The 21,684-nt window shown below is 53.6% G+C and overlaps 3 protein-coding genes across 7 annotated transcripts; 2 read left to right on the top strand and 1 right to left on the bottom strand.

Annotated features, from left to right (window-relative positions):
- The first annotated feature begins 106 nt into the window (after positions 1–106).
- On the top strand, positions 107–6,243 carry foxo3a (forkhead box O3A). Its single transcript, XM_029139362.3, has 2 exons — positions 107–1,645; positions 3,431–6,243. The coding sequence occupies exons 1-2, from the start codon at positions 1,091–1,093 to the stop codon at positions 4,727–4,729; spliced, it is 1,854 nt and encodes a 617-aa protein (XP_028995195.1). The 5' UTR covers positions 107–1,090; the 3' UTR covers positions 4,730–6,243.
- Positions 6,244–6,302: 59 nt separating this feature from the next.
- On the top strand, positions 6,303–17,987 carry si:ch73-242m19.1 (uncharacterized). Of its 3 annotated transcripts, XM_055505968.1 has the most exons (45): positions 6,303–6,434; positions 6,541–6,909; positions 7,083–7,155; positions 7,275–7,385; positions 7,462–7,575; positions 7,678–7,872; positions 7,944–8,031; positions 8,575–8,870; positions 8,947–9,048; positions 9,129–9,278; positions 9,357–9,448; positions 9,525–9,660; positions 9,749–9,952; positions 10,026–10,328; positions 10,431–10,631; positions 10,703–10,824; positions 10,908–11,136; positions 11,219–11,418; positions 11,655–11,807; positions 11,883–11,976; positions 12,045–12,196; positions 12,286–12,385; positions 12,455–12,504; positions 12,588–12,758; positions 12,849–12,966; positions 13,213–13,390; positions 13,480–13,618; positions 13,703–13,850; positions 13,931–14,026; positions 14,163–14,327; positions 14,475–14,623; positions 14,730–14,868; positions 14,949–15,069; positions 15,151–15,272; positions 15,354–15,503; positions 15,587–15,634; positions 15,702–15,869; positions 15,974–16,126; positions 16,213–16,347; positions 16,499–16,651; positions 16,732–16,941; positions 17,011–17,131; positions 17,224–17,286; positions 17,485–17,675; positions 17,837–17,987. In XM_055505968.1, exons 2-45 carry the CDS (start codon positions 6,770–6,772, stop codon positions 17,888–17,890), a joined length of 6,297 nt encoding a protein of 2,098 aa, XP_055361943.1. In that variant the 5' UTR covers positions 6,303–6,434; positions 6,541–6,769; the 3' UTR covers positions 17,891–17,987. The 3 variants fall into 3 exon arrangements, 2 of the variants coding, with proteins under 2 accessions (XP_055361943.1, XP_055361944.1); XM_055505969.1 differs by lacking the exons at positions 6,303–6,434; positions 6,541–6,909; positions 7,083–7,155; positions 7,275–7,385 and having other exon boundaries at positions 7,473–7,575; positions 7,647–7,872; positions 15,151–15,273; positions 15,352–15,503; XR_008693732.1 differs by lacking the exons at positions 16,732–16,941; positions 17,011–17,131; positions 17,224–17,286; positions 17,485–17,675; positions 17,837–17,987 and having other exon boundaries at positions 15,151–15,273; positions 15,352–15,503; positions 15,974–16,077; positions 16,499–16,636.
- On the bottom strand, positions 17,680–21,677 carry zbtb24 (zinc finger and BTB domain containing 24). 3 transcript variants are annotated; one of them, XM_055505981.1, is made up of 8 exons: positions 21,536–21,661; positions 19,995–20,821; positions 19,754–19,921; positions 19,581–19,664; positions 19,417–19,500; positions 19,248–19,329; positions 18,222–19,005; positions 17,680–17,884 (listed from the first exon to the last, which is right to left on the bottom strand). In XM_055505981.1, the coding sequence occupies exons 2-8, from the start codon at positions 20,806–20,808 to the stop codon at positions 17,876–17,878; spliced, it is 2,025 nt and encodes a 674-aa protein (XP_055361956.1). In that variant the 5' UTR covers positions 20,809–20,821; positions 21,536–21,661; the 3' UTR covers positions 17,680–17,875. The 3 variants fall into 3 exon arrangements, with proteins under 3 accessions (XP_055361956.1, XP_028995190.1, XP_028995189.1); XM_029139357.3 differs by lacking the exon at positions 17,680–17,884 and having other exon boundaries at positions 17,960–19,005; positions 21,536–21,677; XM_029139356.3 differs by lacking the exons at positions 17,680–17,884; positions 21,536–21,661 and adding an exon at positions 20,942–21,511 and having other exon boundaries at positions 17,960–19,005.
- Positions 21,678–21,684: the final 7 nt, after the last annotated feature.

The raw sequence follows: 21,684 nt of genomic DNA, 5'->3' as shown, positions 1-21,684 counted from the left end.
ATGAGACTGAAAATATATATAAAGTATGGAAGTGTGAATGTAATGGTGAAGGTTGGTTTATGAGGTCTTTAAGATTTTTACGACCTTCAGTTGAACAAAATTATCAAAAGAAGCAAATGTCCATACTCAATTCACGGCCTCAGTATTTCTAAAATCCCGCTCATGTTGTGATTGTTATAAAATCGACTCAACGCACGCTGTTGGTTGTATTCGCGCCTCGTGTAACATCTAGGATTAGTCGGCGCTCATTAAAGGTCCAGGGGCCGGGGGTGAGAGTGACGTCAGCGCTCGGCGCACACGTCCACGCTGTCGCTTTAATTCGAGCCCAGTCCGGGGGGCAGGCTCGCGTTTTTCCCCTCTCGGAGTCGGAGCGTTTGCGCCAACCGCGGCGGCAGCGCGTTGAATGAGGCGTCCGCGGGCTGCTGTCCACGCGGAGCCCGCTCGAGGTGGCACGGACGCACGGGCGCGAGGCACCGCGTTCACCCCCGCGGCTCGCGAGATGGCGGACCCGCGTCCCGCCGCGTTCCTCCAGTAGAGGAGAGCCGCGCGGCCTCGAGGAGCCGATCCCCGCCCGCACTGGCGGCGTCTCCGCGCGGAGGATAAAGAAGTTGGCGGCGGCGGCGGCGGCGGGGGGAAGGAGACGGTCAAGATGGCAGCCGCGCGCGGAGGGACGAGGCTGATGTGCTGGCATTAGATGGAGGCGGCTTCGTCGGCGTGCACGTCGCGCGGTCGATGCGCAGGACGCGGGCGCTCGTGAAGGAACGTCTGTAGGATTCCTCCGAGTCTCCGCGCTGACCCCCCCCCCCCCAGCCCCTCCTCCTCCTCCACCACCACCACCTTCGTCGTTTACTCTACATTTCGCAAAAATTGCACTACATGCCGTCCGGGGTGTGGGCTGTGCCCGGGTTGAGGCTGCGCGCCGCGGACAGACGCCTCTCCGTCCGGAGGACACACGGACACGTGCGGGGCTGCGAGGCTGGACGTTTGCGTAGCGCGCATAGTAAATAAAGCGTCCCCGAAGGCTGCGCACGTTGATGGAATGCGACCCGAGTGATTTTCCAACCCTTTGTGCTGAGATACTGCGGTCAACATGGCCGAGGCGCTGCGCCCCGACAACCAGCCCCCTCCCAACGTGGAGATCGACCCGGACTTCGAGCCCCAGAAGCGGCCGCGGTCGTGCACTTGGCCTCTGCCCCGGCCGGAGTCTGGCGCGGGCAAAACCGGGACGAGCGACGCTGACGTAATCCCCGAGGAGGAGGACGACGAGGGGGGCAGCGCGGAGGGCGGCGCGGCCCGGGCGGACGCGGGCGAGCCGCGGCCGCCGAGCGGCGGCGGCGGCGGCGGCTCCGTCTCGCAGCCCGTGGAGGTGCGGCGCGGCCCCCGCGCGGAGGACGCCGCGGACGGCTCGCCCGCGTCCGCGCAGACCCCCGCCGCGGCGCTGGGCGGCTCTGCCTCCCAGCAGCTGAGGAAGTCGTCCGCCCGCAGGAACGCCTGGGGCAACTACTCGTACGCGGACCTCATCACGCAAGCCATCGACAGCTCCCCGGAGAAAAGGCTGACCTTGTCCCAGATCTACGACTGGATGGTGAGGTCCGTGCCGTACTTCAAGGACAAAGGCGACAGCAACAGCTCTGCGGGCTGGAAGGTGAGCGGGTGCTGACATCATAACAAAGACCGTGTTTGTGGTCATGTAAACACAGGGACTGGTCCTATGTGATGGAGGAGGAAGCTGCAGAGATTCCAATCAAGTTTATTCTAAGAAAGGCTTTGGTGTCGGTGCAGCAAATTGAGCAAATTGGGGAACATTTGGCTGGCGGACAAGGACGGGGTGTAGAATGACTCCTGACCCAAGCTGCTGTCACAATATTGTGATGCGCCTGTAGTAGTACGTGCATCACATTACACACACTATTAGTTCTGCACCAGAGGTGGAAAAAAAAAAATCGGCGGAAAGCAGAAAATGGAGACCCGAAATAGGCGATGCAAAGTTGATTTCACTTTCAGACGCGCTCGCAGCAGCAGCAGCAGCAGCAGCAGCAGCTTCTTATGAGCTTCAGTGGGGCCCTTCTGTTTGATTTTAAGGATTAGTCCTGTCTGGAAAACCAATTCATCTGTCATGGAATCAAGTCTGATGAAAGCTCCCGAGCTTTGCGGGATTTAGATGGGGGGTAGAAAAACTCTGGAAATAGGTTTGTAATCCTGCACTACTGTGGGTGTGGGATGCAGGCGGGTTCCGGGAGGCTCGTTCTTGGGGAACTTTGAAGGAACTGGGAGGAGTGGGGGCCACTTTTAAAGCCTCGTGGGGCTTTGGCGCGACTGGAGAGAGCGACAGACCGGCAGCTGTGTCCTTGGAGAGGAGAGGGTTAACGTCAGGGTTTCACGCACGCCGACATCAGCATTTCCTAGGAGACACCTCAGATGTGTCTCGCTGCCACAGCGGAACAGGATGTGAAGCGCGTAGATGGTGAGCTTTTTGGAGCTCGTGTGCGCGGACGGGACTTTAAACGTTCGCGTCCATCCCCCGGTGGTCGAGCTGCCAGCGGCTCAGCGCCGCCGGGCGCCAACGCCGCCTTTCACGTGGCCCGGGCACAGGAATCAATCAGCTGACTATGAATTATGTAGGTCAACGTGTAGCAGTGTGGGAGCAGCTCAGCGTTTCTCTCTGGAACCGGCTCTGGCTGAACTGGCGCTACTCCAGTCCACCACCACCACCACCACCCCCCCCCCCCCCCCCCAGAACGAGGCTGTGCTCAAAGGGTGCTGCAGCGCTGCCGTGGCGGCGTGGGGGAGGGGAGGCCGGGGGTTTATCAGTGTAGAGCGCTGTATGGCTCCTGCTGCATGAGGCGCTGCAGCGCTGGGGGGGGGGGGCATGTCTGCGTTAATAGACAGGGATGCTGCTTCTACCTGCAAACGGTTGTCGTTCAACCACACTGAGGTACGACGACTGCCCTGCAAAGGTCATCGCCCGCCCGCCCGCCTTGAAATCACGTAGACTGCCCCGGAAATAGGTCACGGCGAGCGCGGTGTGTGTGGGAGAAGCATCTGCTGGAGTTGGGCCACTTCAAAATGCAGCCCTTAGAGTGGGACCGATGGCCTTGCTCCTCAGGGCAGTCTCTCGCGGTGACGTCTACGCTCTTCTTACCTCCCTTTGCATTTGCTGACCTTCAGCATTTAGTGTAACGGAGACGCATGCTAGCGGCAGCATTTGACTCAACATCTTTGGTTTTTTTCTGTTAAAATGTTGTAATCTCCCAAGGCCAAGTTTGGATCTTATTAACCAAGGTTCTTTCCCGGTCAAAGCTCCACTGAAGTACCCGTCCTCATCCTTGATCGAATGTTTAGTTTCCCTTTAGTTCCAAACTGCTTCAAAATGACCATTGGACACATTGTGTCACCCTGAATTTACTTGTTTTTCGTTGTTTTGTTACAGAATTCCATCCGACACAATCTGTCCCTCCACAGTCGATTCGTCAAAGTCCAGAATGAAGGGACGGGCAAGAGCTCCTGGTGGATGGTCAACCCCGAAGGCGGCAAAGGAGGCAAAGCTCCCAGGCGACGGGCCGTGTCCATGGACAACAGCAAGTACATCAAAGGGGCCCGAGGACGCGCCACCAAGAAGAAGGCGTCGCTGCAGGCCGCCCAGGACGGCAGCTCCGAGAGCTCCTCCAGCCTCTCCAAGTGGACGGGCAGCCCCACCTCCCGCAGCAGCGACGAGCTGGACGCCTGGACCGACTTCCGCTCCCGCACCAACTCCAACGCCAGCACCCTCAGCGGGCGCCTGTCCCCGATCCTGGCCAACCTGGAGCTGGACGAGGTGCCCGACGATGACTCCCCCCTGTCCCCGATGCTGTACTCCAGCCCCAGCAGCATGTCCCCGTCCACGGGGCCCACGGGGCTCTCCGACCTGGCCGGCACCATGAACCTCAACGACGGGCTGTCCGACAACCTGATGGACGACCTCTTGGACAATATCAGCCTGACGGCGTCCCAGCAGCCTCCTCCTGGAGAGGAGGACGGCGACGCCGGCAGTCAGGGCAGCTCCGTGTTTACCTTCAGCTGCTCGGGGGGCAGTCTGTGCAGCCCGTCGGGCAGCTACGGGCCGAACCCCCTCTTCAGCCCCCCGTCCATGACGAGCCTGCGGCAGTCTCCCATGCAGACCATCCAGGAGAACAAGCAGACCACCTTCTCCTGCGCCTCGCACTTCGTCGAGCACCAGACGCTGCAGGACCTGCTCAGCCTGGACTCCCACGGCCACAGCAACGTCCTGCTCACCCAGTCGGACCCGCTGATGTCGCAGGCCAGCGCCGCCCTCGCCCTGCAGAACTCCCGCCGGAACGCCCTGCTGCTGCGCAAAGACCACGCGTCGGCCGCCGGCCCGGCCCAAGGCGCCCCGGTGCCTGGTTGGCAAGCAGGCTCGTCAACCCCCGGCAACGGCGCCGCCCCGGCCGACGCCAAGCACCCGCATCTGAAGTCTCCCAGCAAGACCGCCTCTATGCAGCTAGGCCCGGGTTTGTCCGGCCAGGACCGCTTCCAGGATCTGGACCTTGACGTGTTCAACGGCAGCCTGGAGTGCGATATGGACTCGATCATACGCAACGAACTGATGGACGCAGATTGCCTGGACCTGAGCTTCGACTCGCGCCTCACGGCGGCTCAGAGCGCCAACAGGAATTCAGGAAGCTTCTCCAGCTCCAAACAGACCTCACCGCAGAGCTGGATCCCGAGCTGAGACGCGAGGTCCGAGCTCGGTTTGAGGAGGAAGCGAGGAGAGGAGTGTAAATTGGGTGTCATTGTCCTGCATTGTGCAACTAGAGGGGAAAAAGTGCATTCATGTAGTTTTTCGTTATCTTTAACATGAGGCATTAAGCTCTTACACGTTTGAGACTTTGGACCACAGAGGAACCGTTCTGTGGGACCTGTCTGGTCCGACCGCGCCGAACTTGCGGGGCGTTTAGCTCAACCTACATGAAAAGCATCAAGTCGTGTTAGTCTCAGGGAATCACTCATATCACAAAGCAACACACGGAACAGAGACGAAGCCTGTCCTCGTTTTTGCCAAACCAGCTGTCAGCCTGTCGGTGGGTGACGGCCTGTTTACAGAAAAACGCTGCAGAGAATGTCACATTATTCAGTTCCAGTGGAGGATAGTGTTCCTCCCTCATTAATGAATTGAATCATGCACCAAATATCTGTAGAGGTCAATATGTTATCAAGATGTGAACTGGTCTGCATTGTGTGGTTTCGTACGTAATGTTTTATTTTAATTTCGCAACTCGACCCTGTGATTTTAGTGACATTACTGTGAATCCTGTCCCTTCTGAAGTGGTTAAGTCTCGATAGTAAGATACGGAGTTTGTGTTACGGATCCTTTTCCACCTTCTTCCCCCTTGATCACCGTCTCCTCTTCCACATTCTGCAATACTGGAAGTACTGCCGAGTATAGATTTTAGAAGACATCTTAGTGCTAGCTGACTCCATTTAGGTCCATCTACTGCTCTCGGCCCGTTTTGCTACGTCAGTCTTATTTTAAGGAGTTCCTGGTGCTACTCGTGAGATAACGAGGAGACGCGGCCGATGGGGCTTCATTGGCCGCCTCCCCTTCGTTATCAGCACTTCAGCAGGTGCTGGGGGGTAGTAGGTGTCGACCATTTTTGCCATCTGAGACAGACTCGACCAGTGTTTTAATAATTGCCAAAAGACTTCTGGGTTCGAATGGAGAGGAAAGACGAGGAAGCCGTTTCTAAAAGGGCAAACGATCTCGGCATCAGCACAGTTTTTGTAGGAACAACAGGATGTTTATGTTGACATGTCCTGACAGATGGAGCATACGCTTGGTTTCCTGCCTTTCTTATTCCTGCCATGTGAGCTCTCACAGGTCCAGCACCTAGTGACGTACGGATCTGGTGGAAATCCAATCGCCAACGTTTTAGGAATCTAAATGGCATAAAATTAGCAAAAAAATGTAACTGATTAATTTAACATTTCAGTTCTGCATGACTGTGCTTCCAACTGTTTATTTGGTAGCTTCACATGAACAATTTCATCCAAAGATGCACAATATTGACTTGTTGTGTTTTTCTACAATAAATGAGTGAAAGTCACTGCCATCGCCACGCTGCACCTGTTCCTATTGCTCCTACAAAGAAAGAGAGACCAGGTGGATGTCGCCAGTTGTAATTCCACTTCCTGCCTCCGTTGTATCAGAGATGGTGCATGTAAATAAAGCTTCAAGAACCACTCAGACCTGCAGTTTGTGATATGTCTTTGATTTCTGTCCCCGGAGGAATTACACAGCTGCAGACGTGACTCTGCAGGTGATTTGCTATTGGACAATCACATCTTGAGCCAAGAACCAATCATGGGCTGTATCCAGGAGGACTGGGCCCACTGGGGTTCAGTCAAGGGTTTTGGTTGCAGCGGTTGTGAATTCTGAGGTACGTGATGAAATTAATTTTGTAATGTGTGTCATAAAGTGGAACTAGTTGAGGATACACTGTTCAGTAGCAGTGAGGTCATTATGTTCTATTTATTATCTTGCAGTAACAGGAAGGCTGTAGTGAGACATGATCGCCCTCTATAGGTCAAACGTGGTCACTGCTCAGATGCAGAAGAGGAAACCGGACTGCGTGGATGTCCGTCTCCATGGAGACGCCACAACAAGTCAGTACGGAGGCAGAGATTTGGCCGGACTAAAGAAGGGGTATTTTTGCTTCCTTTTAATGTGGGCTCCTCAGTGTGTCGGTCTAGAAAGAGGCGTTTAAGGCCTGCGATGTGTGACGCGTACAGAGTTCCCTCCTCTGCCAAAGTGGAGCAGATGGAAGCGGAGCTGTCGCGGCAACTCTCGGCGCTCAGGGTGGAAATCGAGGAGAGTGGATTCTCTCGGCGATCGGAGGGCTCCAAGTCATACAGGTGGGAAAATGAGTTCACCTCTGCAAGTAATTCAATTTGATCCTAATTTCCAGAAAACCCTCTATTGGCCCTTTTTATCTGGTGTCTGTTGGAAATACACTTATTACATTTTGTATTCATGCACGTGTTTATATAAAACTATAAGCATATTTGCATAAATCGCCCTGTTCCAGCTCGGTTCCACCTCCAAAAGATCTGGCCTCATTCCGTGCGGAGAGAGAACGTGCGCTGGCGAGAGCCCTTCAGGTGAGACTGGAGCTCATCTTGTGCTGAAGAACAGGAAAAGGAAGGACTTTATGAAAGTGTGAGTCAGGAAATGGCTTCACGCCGCTGACCTCCTGCCTTGCGTGACCTCCTGGTTGCAGGTGGCTGCGGCGCTGCCGGCTCGCTCTCAGGCCGACGTGATGCAGAGAGAGCTGGAGAGCTGCCTGGCTCCAGAGTACTCGCCTGACAGCCTGGCTGCCCTGCTGCACCAGGTGGGGACGGCAGAACCCGAGAACCCGAGGGAGCGGTTCTCCGGCTCAATTAACCAATTAGGCCTGTGTTCACCAGTTCTTTGCAGACCGATCGTACCACTTGGCTCAGATGAAGTATCTGCTCATGCTGAGATGGAGGAGATTTTGCCGCCACTCCAGCGTCATTGAGAAGCTTTATCCTCATTACAAGGTGACAACATGAACAACCACAGTCAGTGAGAGTAATAAGAATCGCATGAATATATGAACGTGACATCACAGAGAGGCTGATGCGGCAGCCTCCTCCGTTCAGGATCAGCTGTCGTACATGGCGAGCGAGCACGAGGACGCCGTGCAGAGAGCCCGCAGGCTGTCGACGAGCAGAGAGAAGCTGCTGAGCGGCCGAGGGAGCGGTGCCGACCAGCTCACCGAGGCCGACGTGGCCCTTTACCTCCGGTGGCTCGTCTGCCACCTGCACTCACTCCAGACCGTTCACAGTTTCCTCAGGGTAAAAGATCTCTCCAGACCATTTTATATTCATCACTATTCCTTTATTCATGCTGAAGTTGTTGTTGTTAGGTGCTGCACTATATACCAGCGGGAGAAAGGAAGGATGAAGATTCTCTGCCAACAGTAATGAAGGAGACGTCACCTCAGCCTCAACGAGGTGAGAGCGACTCTAACAACTAAGTACAACTACTGCAGCAACGTCTTCTTTTCATTTGTGTGTCGCTCTTAGCGTCCTGGCTTCAAACGTTCACGTTTGGGTGGTGGGCGGTGGTGGAGGACAGACCGGACGGGGGGGGGGGCGTTTTAATGAAAAGTCTTTCTCCCAAGTGGAGCAGAAATGTGCTGCGCAAATTTCGATGCCATCTGTTCGTTAGATAATCGGATGATTAGATAATGAGGGAGAAGAGGAAACGTTTCTCTATTATTCGAATGTTCGTCCGTCTGTTACAGAACGTCTACTCGTCGATGGGTCTTGACTGAAAGGTCAAAGCACTCAAGTCTGGCGGCATTTTGTCAGGATAAAGGTTTTGATGCTTAAACTGTGAAATGTCATCTGTCAACTAGTCACAGAAAAGAAAATCTTCAAATGCCTGAAAGGATTATGACCTGGCAGTAGGATCAGACAAGGAGCTTTAATTAAGGTCTATCCTCTGGAGATCACGAACATCCAACCCAATATTAACCAAGTCCCTTCTTTCAGGTCTGGCTGATGATGTTCCCTTTCACGCCGTTCACCTGGAGGAGTTTCTTCCTGAGCTGACGTCCCTCATCGCCTTCTTCCACCTCCCCTACGACGTCACCAGACTCAGGACCAGTGCGGATGAGATGGAGCTGTTCAGCGTCGTGTGGAGGGAGTTTCGAGCCATTTTCAGGCAACAGGAGCAGATGAAGACGTTTCCTCCGCGCGACGGCACCGAATCCAAGGAGGCCCAGTGGGGCCGGACGAGCCCGAGCATGGCCGTGAAGGCGGAGGCCAGCTGGATCCCCTTCATCCAGGTTGGGCTCAGACGCTGGGATCCACCCTGTGTTTTACATGCTCGTCTCAGTTTGTGCTTCTGGATGCTGCTTTTAGGTGAAACCCAGACGGGATCCGTGGCAGCAGAAGCTCATCGTGAGGCTGAAGGAGCAGAAATGCGTGGACGAGCTGCTGAAGCTGCACTGCGGCTTCACTCAGGTGCCGCAAGTGAAGCCCGTCTGTTCACATCCCCTCCTGTCACGCGTTGACTCTTCTTTGTTGGTGTCGCGTCCGATCAGGCGCCGCAGCTGATGCGCGTCGCCGCGGTTCTGAAGGAGCGCGCTGCTCGCGTCGCCGGCTCTCAGGCTGCACCGGACGCTCCGAGCACCAAACGACGGAACGCCTCTGAGATCTGGACCGGAGTTTACGGCGCCGCTAGTTCGACTCAGGCATGTATGAGCCGGAGTCCTGCCCTGCAGCGCTCTCAGTCGGGCCGAGTAGTAAAGTGTGAGAAGTGTGTGTTGCAGGAAGTGCGTGATCAATCAGCTGCACCCAGAGACAGAGGGGGATGGGATAAAAGGAGTACGAGGAGTCAAACGTCAGCTGCAACGAGCAAAAGGTAAAGCCTGAATCTATGTTGAACCCATTCCATCACCTCCTGATCCCGGTGCCTCTGCTGCCTCCATAAACCACAGCTATTCTCTGGAGGCCAGCCTTCACCTCCTGGGTCTGGATGACAGCTTGGAGGAAGGAACCGTGGATCCCACTGTCACCACTGGAGCCTATCTGTCCCTGACTTACCTGCGTCATCTCAAACTCAGGCAGCTCCAGGTGACGCGCGTTATGAGACCGCTAGTAAATGATTAAATGGCTAGAACGCCTCCCGGAGCGCTCGCCGATGATCTGTCTGCACCCGCAGCGCATTTCCCTTGGGCTGTTGAACTACCTGCGCTCCGTTGAGAGGACCTTGACCTTTGACCTGGCCGGGCTCAAGCTGCAGGAACAGGAGCTGTGCAGCTCTGCGGAGGAATCGGGCTGGATGAACGCTGCCAGAGGAGGACGAGGAGAGGCTGGAGGTCTGGGTTCGCTGCAGTACAGCCACAACACCCCCGTGGACTACAGGGTAGGCTCGCGTCCACAGAAGCCTCCCGCACTCGGCCTCTCCCTGTGAGCGACTCCTTTACCGTTTGTCCCAGGTCCACTGCTCCGAGTTCATGGAGTTCCCAGAGGTGGAGAACCTTCACGACTTCTACAGCTCCGAGGAGCAGCTCATCCACACCCAGGACCACAGGGGGTTCTACATCGTGTACGACGCGGCGCTGCAGGACCTGGAGGGGCTGCGGAGCGAGCTGCTGCTCGTCGGTTCGCACTTCATCCAGAGGAGCGCGATTGCGACCATTGGGAAACCTGAGAGCGCGATGGCGGCAGAAATCGACCGCGTTGCAGTGCTTCTCGACCTGTGGACGTGCGAGGCAGAGTTTTTGGAGAGCAAAGTGCAGGTAGTGATGAATAAAGACGAATAAAGAAGGCACCAAATAAAATCACTGGTATATTTACTCAGCTATTTATATATTTGAATGAGTCATTTTTGTTTTCTCCAGCTCTTGAATTGCTACTACGAAGCCTACCAGCACACAGCAGGAGCGGAGGAGAGGTTCACGTTGGCTGGGGTCATCACCGACATCATGCACAGCCGGCCACAGCTGGACCTGCACCAGGACTATTTCGTCGGCGCCTACAGGGCCGAGATAAGCTGCCTGCAAAGCCACAGGCAGCTCATCAAAGGCATTCTGGACAAGCAGGTGAAGAGAAACGTCCCCCTACGTGTTTAGTCTTTTCCGTCCCTTCGCGTTGTGACATTGTGCTTGATCAGATTGAACAGCAGCGACGGTACCTCCAACGCATCTGGAGAGATGACAGTAAGGGCTCCATTCAGCACTATGGCCTTCCACCGAACTACGTTCCCAAACACCTGGTCTCACTTGGAGGCAGCAGGCAAGAAAACATCAGACGGTCCAACTGGATTCTGTGTTTTTACTTTAACATTGTTGAGCTTTCCTTCTCCTTCGTCCTCGTAGCCCTGCACTGACGAGCGTCTTCCTCCTGGAGCTCCACCCCTCCCTCCGCCTGGCCTCCGCTGTCTATCACGGTTTAGCCCAGGCTCACGCTCAGCTCTGCCAGCTGCACCGAGCCACCGGCGTCTCTGAGAAACTGACTCTGAGACAGAAGCTCCTGCAGCGGGCGCTGCACAGCTGGAGCAGCCTGGCGCCGCTCGGCAGCTCCTACAGCTCCCAAGTACAGAAGGATGTGGGTTCTTCAGCCCTCAGGATCTCATTCACATCCATTCATGTAGAATAATGACGCATCTAAGTCTGTCCTTTACCCTTAGCTGTTCTCAGATCTGTTCATCGAAGACCCGTTTTTGGTGCAGAAGGTGGGGCTGACGTCGGCGTCTGCAGAGGAGGAGGACGTGAAGCGGGGGAATGAGGCCCGAGCGCCTGCGGTGCGAGCTCTGTCCAGGCTGCTGGAGCTGGTCACCGTGCGCCACCGGCTGCTGGAGTCGGCCTCAGAGACGGCACATCTGGCTCAGTTAAGGGAACGCTCACACCAGGGTGGAGGGGCATTCTGCAGGGCCCCAGGCTTGTATATTTATCAGAAACCGGGTCCAGTTTGCAGGTTAAAATAAACCCTGGGTCTCATTACGCAGGTGAATCCGTCACATTCTTCTGCGCTCGTTGCTCGTAGCGCGTCATAGTGTCAGGAATGCCGTGTTTATATCACATGCGCACATCCAGATGTTGAGCGTTTCTGTCGCTTATTTCCAGGTTGTACAGAAGCGTGGCCTCGGAGCTCGGCTTCGGCGAGTTCCACCTCCACATGCGGCCGGTGCCGTTTGACGCGGCCGAGCAGAGAACGCAGGCGGAGCGGAGTCCCGCCTTCTTCACAGCCGTGCAGGAGGAGGACAGCTCTGTGGACAGGTCCGTCTGCGCTTTGGCCGCCCGCTGCTGCCTCTGTTCATGCGCGGTCCCAGTCTAACGCCACCTCTGCCGCAGATTCGCCCCGTCCCACCTGCCTCTGAGCGTCCAGGAGCTGGACGAGGAGCAGATCGGGCGCTTCAGCTTCAGCTCCGAGGAGGCCGTCGTCCACGTACGTTGGGAACGACTCTTATTAGACAACGTGGAGCAGCTCCTCCTCCTATTCTTGTGTCTTAACAGCTCATGAACGAACAGAGCGTCCAGAACCTCCGCGTGACGCTGGCCTGTCAGGTGGCACAGAAGAACGCCCTGATCAGCGCCGTGAAGCTGGCGTCGCTCTGCTACTGGGCAGGAAGCGTGGACGCAGCATTTCCCACCAGCACAAAAGAGAGGTACAGAACCTTCACCCGCAGAACCTGTGGTGACTTACAGCGTTTTAGTTCAGGCCCTTTAATGAACAGAGTCCTGTTTGCGTTTCCAGGCTGTCTGAGGCCTTTCTCTCCGTCCAGCTGGAGAAAGTGGGCGTGCGTGACGAGATGCTGGACTCGTTTATGGAGAAGAGACGGGTTCTGAAAACGCCGGTGAGTTCCCCGCGGTCGCTCGGATCGACTGACTGGCTGCGCGTGAAGTAAAACTCTCTCTGTCCTCAGGAGGAAGCAGCAGAGGTGAAAAGGAGGGTCATCATCGAGTTTGCCAAGAAGTATGCGTGCGATCCGTGTCCTTCTCCTGAACCTGTTTGTGTGGAGGAGCAGATGTTGCTAGTTGTGCGTCTGCCGTTTCCAGGTTGACCACGCGGGTTTCGCTGCATTGCGTGAGAGCGCAGATCGTTGCATATCACTACAGCCTCATGTCGCTTCTGGACCGCGTCCCCTCCATTCGTCAGTCCCACTTCGTGGTCGGCCGAGCCGGCACAACCACAGATGCTCCGGATTCAGGAGCGGAACCCAATGCCAGGTTCAAGTACCTTCCACCTCCACTTGTTAATGCGAGCGCTGGCCCATAAACACTTGGTTGAGTTTTTTTTTTTTTTTTTTTCTCAAACAGGACGTTCCAGCGTCGGCCGCAGCAGCTCGTGTCTGACGACGGCAGGACTCTTCTCAACCTGTGGTTCATCCCCCACTTCTCGCAAGTGCTTCGCATGTTCAAAACCCAAGACGCTTCGGTGAGACCGTTAGTCTGACGCTATTAATACGGCAGCGCAGCACGCGAGAAAGTCAGCTGCTTTCGGCTAAAAGCTCTAAAGGCTGCTGCTGATTCTGAATGCAGTGGTGAACCACAGAGCTGATGTTTATCTGTTGTTTGTTCATTTAATATAAGCTACAATGTGGCACCTGTTAATCTACTTATTTAATTCCCAGTGTCTAAATCCTAACTAAAATTGCATTTCCCCTTTTTGCTCCGGTACCAGGCGTGTGCTGAGGCCCTGCACCACACTCTACTCATCGTCTCAGGTCTTCATGACATTGTTCATTACCTAGTTAGTTTCTCTAGACTCGGAAACACTGAAAGCTGCTACGGCTGCAGGAGCAGGCAGCGTGCACCGTGCTCGCATCCCGCAGCCGACTGGGGAGGCAGCGAAGGCATCGGTACGTGGGTCCGTTGGTAAGGAAGCGCCCACCGCCCGCTCCGGCCCAGGAGTCACCTCTCGTGTGCCTCTCGGTTTTGGTCGTGACAGGAGCAGAGCTGCTGGAGCTCCGGCGGCAGGTGGACGGTCTGTCCAACCCCGGCAGCCCGGAGTCGGTGGGTCGGCTGCTGCAGCTGCGCAGGCAGGTCCTCCTCCTGCAGTTCGACACTGCAGTCAGGCACCTCATCAGGTGAGTGAGAAGCGCCACCAGGCCCAGCTCTCTGAACTGGTCTGGGTGATGAAGGCTTCCTCCATCATGTCTTCCTGTGCTCAGGGACGCATTCCTCGCTTCTGGTGACTTTGCCTCTTATCGGAGTGTAAGTGACAACTTGGCGACGGCCCTCCCTCTGCTGAGTGACAGCATTCAGACCGACATGCAGGCGCTGCCTGTTCCTCAGCCCCTGGAGGCTCAGGGCTGTCAGGTCGGTGCAGGTTGGGATGTCAGCAGGAAAATAATGCTTAGCAGCACAGATGAAGAACGTCTTGTTATCGTTTCCCTCAGGCTCAGACGTTGTATCCATGGAGAAGCTTTGCAGCCTGTCATGGACTCCTGCCTCTCCAAGTTTGGGACATCCCACCCATTGAATACTGCATGCAGGTGAGACACATATTTTAGCCATCATACTAAACTACATGACTTTTTTCCTGACATACTATATTATTTACATTATACAATATCTTATACCAAGTCGTAGTTTTGCCTCTATGACCAAATACAATGATGATGCCTACAGCTTTGCCTGTGCGGCCTGAGTGATCGCACCAGATTGCAGGCCAACGCCGCCATCCTGGGCGTTTCGCTGCTCATGGAGGACGTCCTGAACAGCGGAAAAGATGCAGCGCCTGTTTGTCTCCGTGGCAACAAACAGGAGCTTCTGCATGATGTGAAATCTGATGAAGTAAATTGCATCTTCAAAGATTTGTACAGAACCCACACTGCCAGCCTGGTTGTGACAAGGCCCTACTTACACATCCTATTATGAATTTCTGTGTGAAGTTCAGAACGTGTGAAACCTTGTGTGTCAAACTCTGGCTTGTCTCCTCAGGATCCAGTTCGAATTCAGACTGTGCTGAAAGGTTTCCTCCTACTGACAAAGCAGCTTCAGGTGTTCAAGGAGAACTGGGCTCGAAGAAGTCTGGGTGTAGACGTGTTCACTGTGCCCAGTCTGTACCAACAGTTTGTGAAACTTTACAGGTGAAAGTTTATCAGATCAAGATGCCTTTAAGTACATCATCATCCGAATGATATTTCACTAGTACATATATACATACAATGTTAATTGGTTGTATTTTCTTTTCAGAGCTGAAATCTTTCTCCCCAGCATGAAAGCTCTGGCTCGACAAATGTCCAAGGAGAAAGACTATGACATGTTGATTTCAGGCAGCCAGTCGTTGCTGCCTCCTCCCGGAGCTTCAGACGTGGATGTGAAAACCTGGCAGGTACAAGCACAAAACCGCGCTCAGCTGTGTCCTTCTGCTCCAACGCAACTTCACCTCCACCCGAAACGTCTTGGTCTCAGCTCCACAAGCTGCTGGAGAGCGCCGAGTGCGACATGATCCGGGAGGTGCAGAGGAGGATCAGCCGAGAGCTGACGCTGGCGGTCGCAGAGCGCACGCGACAAGACGCGCGTCTCCCCACAGGTAGGAGGTGACGGGCTCCCGCCGGCCATCGTTTCACCTGTACGGGCCATTTGTAAAGATGAAATCTGCTCTCCTGAGCAGAGCTGTGGAAAAAAGCCCAGCTCAAGTTCAGCGTGTCCCTGGAGCGGCCGCAGATGGTGGAGACGTTCATCCAGCAGCTGATGGAAGGAGCTGACGAAGCTGAGGGGCAGGAGCGAAATGAGGTTATAAACGGTGATCAGCTTTTACAAAACTCACCAATGTTCAAACACAGCTGACAATGAGATCCCACCGTTTGTTTTCAGCTGAGGGTCTCCCGGGACCACCTGCAGCAGTGTCTCACCCGCCTCGGCTCCGCTGTGATGGAGCGAGAGCGCCGCGGCTTCCTGCTGTACTCGCAGTTCTACGAGCAGATCCTGCAGCAGGAGACGCAGCTGCTGCGCGAGAAGGAACGGGTACGTGTGAAGATCGCCACCCGAACGGCACGGTTTATGTATGACTGACATTCTGTGGGTCGCTCTCGCTTTTCCAACATCAGGATTTAAAGGATCTTCGGGACTCTCGGGCACAAAACTCCCAAACAGAGGTGAGTAAACCTCCCCCACTTGCTTTAATTTAGTGTTTTGGAGCAGCTTTGTGCACTTTGCTCGCAGGCGTCCGGGTGGTGCCGTGGGATGATGCTGCAGATCTCAGCGCTGCAGGCTCAGGTCGCTCAGCTCCAAGAAGAGAAACGTTCCCTCGAAGAGCAGCTCGGTCTCCGGTTTAAGGAGCGCTATGACCCTTTGGTCCGGCAGCTCTTCGCTACCTGCATCCAGATGAAGGTGAACTTTGTTTTTAGGGTTTGTTTTCGTTTTGCCTGTGATTCTGACCTCCGACATGATGAGTTGCCTGAAATCTTCTTTTCCCCACACTGTGTGGATCCCAGGGCAGACTTGATGTGCATCACCAGCAGATGGAGCAGGACGTGGGTGAGATGGTGAACAGAATCAGAGCCCAGGGAGTGGACAGAATCATGAGGCTCAAGAAGAAGTACGGCTGCACGACGGACAACGACGGGCTCATGCTCACACAGTTAAAGGTCCAGTCAAACTGACCTGTGTGTCTGAGCCTTAACCCTAAAACTGGAGATACTACCGGCATTGATGTGCTGTATCTGTCTGATAGAAAGAAGAAATCTACGAGTTGAACCTGGAGAACGGTCGGCTGAGCGCACTGCTCTGTAAACTCAAGGCTTTGAGACGATGGAGGCAGGTGGTCGATGAGGGGAAACTCCATCGACAGCTGCTTCAAGCTCAGCAGGTCAGCACCAGGATGAAACACTCAATATTCGGGAATCAAATCTGTTCAGGAAGTCAAATGTGAAAAAAATATGGATGGAGATGAATCAAGAGTTTGCAAGTAGTTTGTCTTTGACTCGTTACACTTGTGATTCTGGTCGTGTGGTGTCCAGAGAGAGATTACCAGTCGCACAGACGCCCTCAGGGTGAAGATGATGTCGGAGGAGAAGGTGGTTTTCCTGCAGGAGGAGCTCGACGTCGTCCGGCAGATGCTGAGCCACTGTCAGGCCGAATGCAGCGGCATGAAGACCCTGCTCAGCCGGAAGGTACACACATCACACACGGGACTACGCAGTAAGGCGCGGCGCTGGATTGCTGGTGCGTCACCGGTCATGTGTGCTCACAGACAGAGGAGCTCCAGGTGGTCAGGCATCAGTCTGCGCAGGAGGCCCGCAGCAGGCAGGAGCTGGACAGCTACCGACTGCAGAGCCTGGAGCAGATGAGGGCCGACGTGGAGGACCGAGACCGGCAGCTGAGGGCGCTCGGCGAGCAGCTGGACAGAGGCAGCAGGATGCAGCAGCTACAGCGGCAACGCAGCGCCAAGGAGATCCGTCAGGTGGCTGCACCGCTGACCACGGGCCTGTGCCATGAGGCGGCAAAATGACTGTCGCGTCTTTAAATTCAGGTGAGGGGACGTCTTCATCAGGAGCGAAGCCTCAAACAGGAAGCCTTCCAGCAGGTGGATAAGCTGAAGACCCAGGTCAACGACATGGAGGCGGCTGTGTCCAGGTGCACGACTACACCAGGTAAAAGCCGGACCGAGGTCTGCGCTTCTTTGGACTCATTCTGATTATTTAACTTGACAATTTGCCCACAGTCTTCTCTGTATCAATCACAGGGCCAAGCAGAGCATATTGCACGCTGTCAGTGAGCAGATTGAGCATTAGAAGCCCCTCAGCAGGTACAGAGCATGAATCCTACCTTGGTAATAAGCACAAATCACGTCTAGACTTCATGCAATGCAGCAGTAAATTGAAAATCTATAGATAACGCATTTAGTAGAACTTTGTCTTTTCATCGTGACGCTCACAGTTCTGGTAAAAGTCGACCTCCTTGTGCAGAGCATCAAAGCCGCATCTCTGTTCTATTTCGGGCTCAGGTCTGCGCAGGGCCAGTCGGCAGCCGTCGGCCCTGCAGCTCGGCAGCGTCTCAAACCACGGCGCTGCTCAGGAGTTGGCCTCAGAGCCAAGACCGCAGGGAGCAGAAACAGCCGGGGGCCGCCTCAGCGCCAGACTGGACCGGGCCAAAGCTGCGAGTGAGCTCCCAGCGCAAGGACCGGGTTCAACCAAGGTTCAAACCAGACGCTGCTTTTAAATCATCAACCAGCTGTTTACTTTAATGGAAGTCAAAATACACTGCACTTTAGCATTTACCATCATTGAAAGCAAGGAAATAAGGTTCTGTGGCAATTAGAGAAGCAGGACCCCAATCAGACTTTGTTTCTCTTTCAGGATCCGTCTCGTCTCCGTGTCCTGGCCACAGAGACGCTGTTACCAAACCTGTGAGATAATGTTACTATGATCACTCACCAGCAGGAAAGATTCACTAATTGATGCTAAAAACGCAAACTGAACTATAAATAAACACATTTTATTCATGTAATGATTTTACTGTTTTGTTATTATGTTATTTTCATACTGGAGCTAATATTGTATTATAGATGCACTGGTAATAATTAGGCAGTTTTCCTGTATTAACCATAAGACCTATTCAAGTGCAGAAGTACAGGTCTGTCCTGTCATTGTCTGTCGGTCCCGTGTCTTGCGGTTCTGTCCTGTCCCTCACTCAGCTGTCCTGCTGCAGCCCGGTGGTGTAGAGGTAGGAGACGGTTCCTGCCTGGATCTGAAACGTCTGTCCCTGGATGTGGTGGCTCGAGATCTGCTCGCTGGTCTGGCTGATGGAGATGGGCTGGCCGCTCTGGCTGCTGATGTGAATAGCCTGGTTGTGCTGCTCCCGGCCCGCCGGGCCCTGCGGGGTCTCCTGAGCGATGGCCAGCTGCTGGACCGGCTGGTGCATCGCCTGTCTGGACTGTGGGGCTCTGTGGTGGGCCTGTAGGTGCTCCATGGCCTCTTTACTCAGAGTGATGACCTGCATCTGCTCGGGCTGGTGCATAATCTGCCCCTCCAGCATACTGATGGTCTGAATCTGAGGGCCGTGCTCCACAACGCCGCCCTGCGCGACCAGAGCCACGTTTTGCATGTGTCCTGTGGGCTGGGTGAGCAGGGTGATTTTGGGGTGAGCCGCATCCGCCGCCTCGCCGTCTGTGGTGATGATGCTGATCTCCTGATCCTGCCCCGGCACAAAGTTAATGTTGTTCACGTCCGCCGTCACCACCAGCTGGATCTCCTGCTCAGAGCTGGGCGGCAGCTGGTACTGCTGCAGCTGCAGGATGTTCCGCACCTCGTCCGGGGCTGCCTCAGACGGGGCCTCTGTTGATGCAGCTCGTTCCTTGCTGTGGGATTTGGTGTGTGTTTTCAGATTGTCCAAACGGGTGAAGGAGAGGTTGCAAAAGGTGCAGGTGAAGGGTTTCTTTCCTGAGTGGGAAGCGACATGCCGCCTTCTCGCGCTGGGGTCAGAGAAAGACTTCTTGCAGATGTTGCAGTCATAGGGTTTCTCACCTCTGCAAAAAAAGAACATGTCACTGAATATCAAGCTTTATATCAATACACAACGAATGATGATAGGAACATATGAGAAAGTCAGGCTAATGCTACCAAACCCATCCAGTTGATACTGGATTTAGAACTCAAAAAACAAAAACATGTTAACTTTTGTCAAAGGCATTAAAATGAACAATTAACAGAAATGGTTTGCTTTTGGCTGCTGATGAATGAATGACAGTGACTGAGAAAGGTCTCTTACCTGTGAATCCTTATGTGTGTCTGCAGCGTGCTCTTAGCTGTAAAACATTTCCCACAAATCTCACAGGTGAAAGGCTTCTCACCTTTGGAGCAACAAACAAACCACTAGTTACACGATAAAATGTGTGCACACACAAACGAATGCTGCACAGATCTGCCTCAGATTTCACCTGTATGAGTTCGCAGGTGCTTTTTCAGCTGAGCTGTGTCCATGAACTTGTGATGGCACTGAGCACATTCTGGTAGTGATTTACCTTTGGATGAAATAGAACCAACACATGACTGATACTTTGAAAGGGACCTCATCAAAATCAACTAGTGACTCAAGTCTCACCTGTATGAACTCTGTAATGACTTTTAAGCTGCCTCTTCTGAGTGAAGGTTTTACCGCATTTATCACAGTCGAAAGATTTCTCTCCTGTAGATCCAAAGAGAAGCATTTGCATTCGAGGATTCATTAACAGATGTCACAACATTTTTCCGACTGCTGACTTAATCCCGTCCTACGTTTATGGAGATTCATGTGCTCCTGTAGGGAATGTTTGGTGCAGAGAGCTTTGGAGCAGACGGTACAAACAAACGGCTTCTCTCCGGTGTGGATGCGCTGGTGGACGAGGAGAGTGTGTTTCTGGGTGAAACCCTTCCCACAGTCTGGGCATCGGAACGGTTTCTCTCCTGGGAAAACAAAACAAAGAACGTTCAACGAGGTCCGTCTTCAGTGATTGTTTGCTGTGTATTAATACACTACCTGTGTGGATTCTTTGGTGGATTTTTAAAAAGAGGTGGTTTTTGAACACTTTGTCGCAGTCCTCACACTGGGCATCAGTGTTGGGGTACTTCCTCTTCCTGCCCCTCCTCCCAGGCTCTTTGCTTCCTGTGGGGTCACCGGCCACCTTGTAACTCCTGTACTTGACCGGGGGCCTGATTTTGCGTTTGCTCTGCCGACCCTGGCTCGCGTCCGCGTGGTGACCTGCACGTTCCGCGTCTTCGCTGTCCACGCTTCCAGCCTGTGCCTCCTCTGAGCCGGGGCACGGTGCACGTCTCTCCACCTGCGGCCCGGCCACGGGCACGGTCACGCTTTTCTTTGGCCGTCCTTTTTTGCGTTTCGACATGTGTAGCACCTCGGCATTGCTTTTCTTTGCCTCTTCACTTGGAAGCCCTGTAGAAGATTGTTTCAGATGAGTAAGCTCCTTGACAAGGTCGGTGACCTCCATGAGGGCGGCGGTGGCCAGCAGTTGCTCTGTGACGCTCTCCTCCACATATACTTGGGCGTTGTAGATGAACTCCAGCACTGTAGAAAACATCTGCGCCGTCATGCCGGCCAGATTGTAGGTGGACTGGCTTATGTGATCCTCTGATGTGAACATGAGGGAGAAGAAGTTGCTGCTTAACGCCAGCAGGGCTTTGTGGGCTTTGAAAGGCACTTCTTCAACGACTAAAGTAACGTCACACAGCAGGTTCTTTTTCCTCAGCCTGTCAAATTTGCTTAGGATGCTTTGCTTGTGTGGATCTGAATAGAGGACCTTAAAGGGCCATGTCCTGGTTGTTGCATCTTGAGACATCTTCCCCCTGACTCTGTCAAAAAATATACAAAACATAACAAATAGTCTGCGTTGTAAAGTAAAAAGTTAAAGACATATTGTATTTATCACGTTTTCCAATAAACAAAGTCAACATTCACGTATTAAACGTCACCTGCTAATTTGCTTTTTGCTTCACTTTAAAACTTGAAACATCTACTTGTCGATGCTTGTTTATGCAGGTAAAAATTAAGAAACAAAGTTTTTCATTCATTAAAAATACTTGCTCAGGTATTTACTACTATAAAAGTAAACACAAGGTTGCAACAGATAAATAAGATTAAAAACAGCTGTGGTGTATACACAGCGTAGTACTTAAGTAAACTAATCCTAACCCACTAACTTTCGCACCAAATTGCTAACGAACAACGGTGTGTAGAGACTAACTGTTAAAAGGTTGCGTAAAACGTTTGTTTCAGCTCTGGTTACGGACATAGATATGACTTTAGTGATCGACCAGCTCATTAATCGCATCCTCGGCGTTACTCCGTTCATTAGTTTAAATTACGGATTCAAACCATGTGCAAGTGAAGGCTGATGCTAGCAAACAATGCACGGGGTGCTAGCTAAAAACGTGCAAACTCAGAGACAAACACGAGAGTGAAATAATTCTGAAAACAGGTAGATTTTTAGATTTTTGTAAAGTCTGATTGCAGCAGGTCCCAAACCAGCGGTTTATTTTTCAAACAGCGAGCTTTTAGGACCTTACCTTCGGTTCTGTCGCCGGGCAGACGGGAGGACGTGAATACGAACGATATATCGCGAGAGTCGAGGACCTGACGAGACCGCAGCAGAACTGTAAATGCTCTGGATCGCATAAGCGCCTGGTCTGTAACTGGACCGTGTGCCGCCATATGA

This window comes from Betta splendens, chromosome 22, assembly GCF_900634795.4.
Source record: "Betta splendens chromosome 22, fBetSpl5.4, whole genome shotgun sequence".
In the NCBI taxonomy this organism is placed as follows: domain Eukaryota; kingdom Metazoa; phylum Chordata; class Actinopteri; order Anabantiformes; family Osphronemidae; genus Betta; species Betta splendens.
The sequence above is the reverse complement of the archived record's forward strand: the minus strand, read 5'-3'. Positions and strand labels throughout refer to the sequence as shown.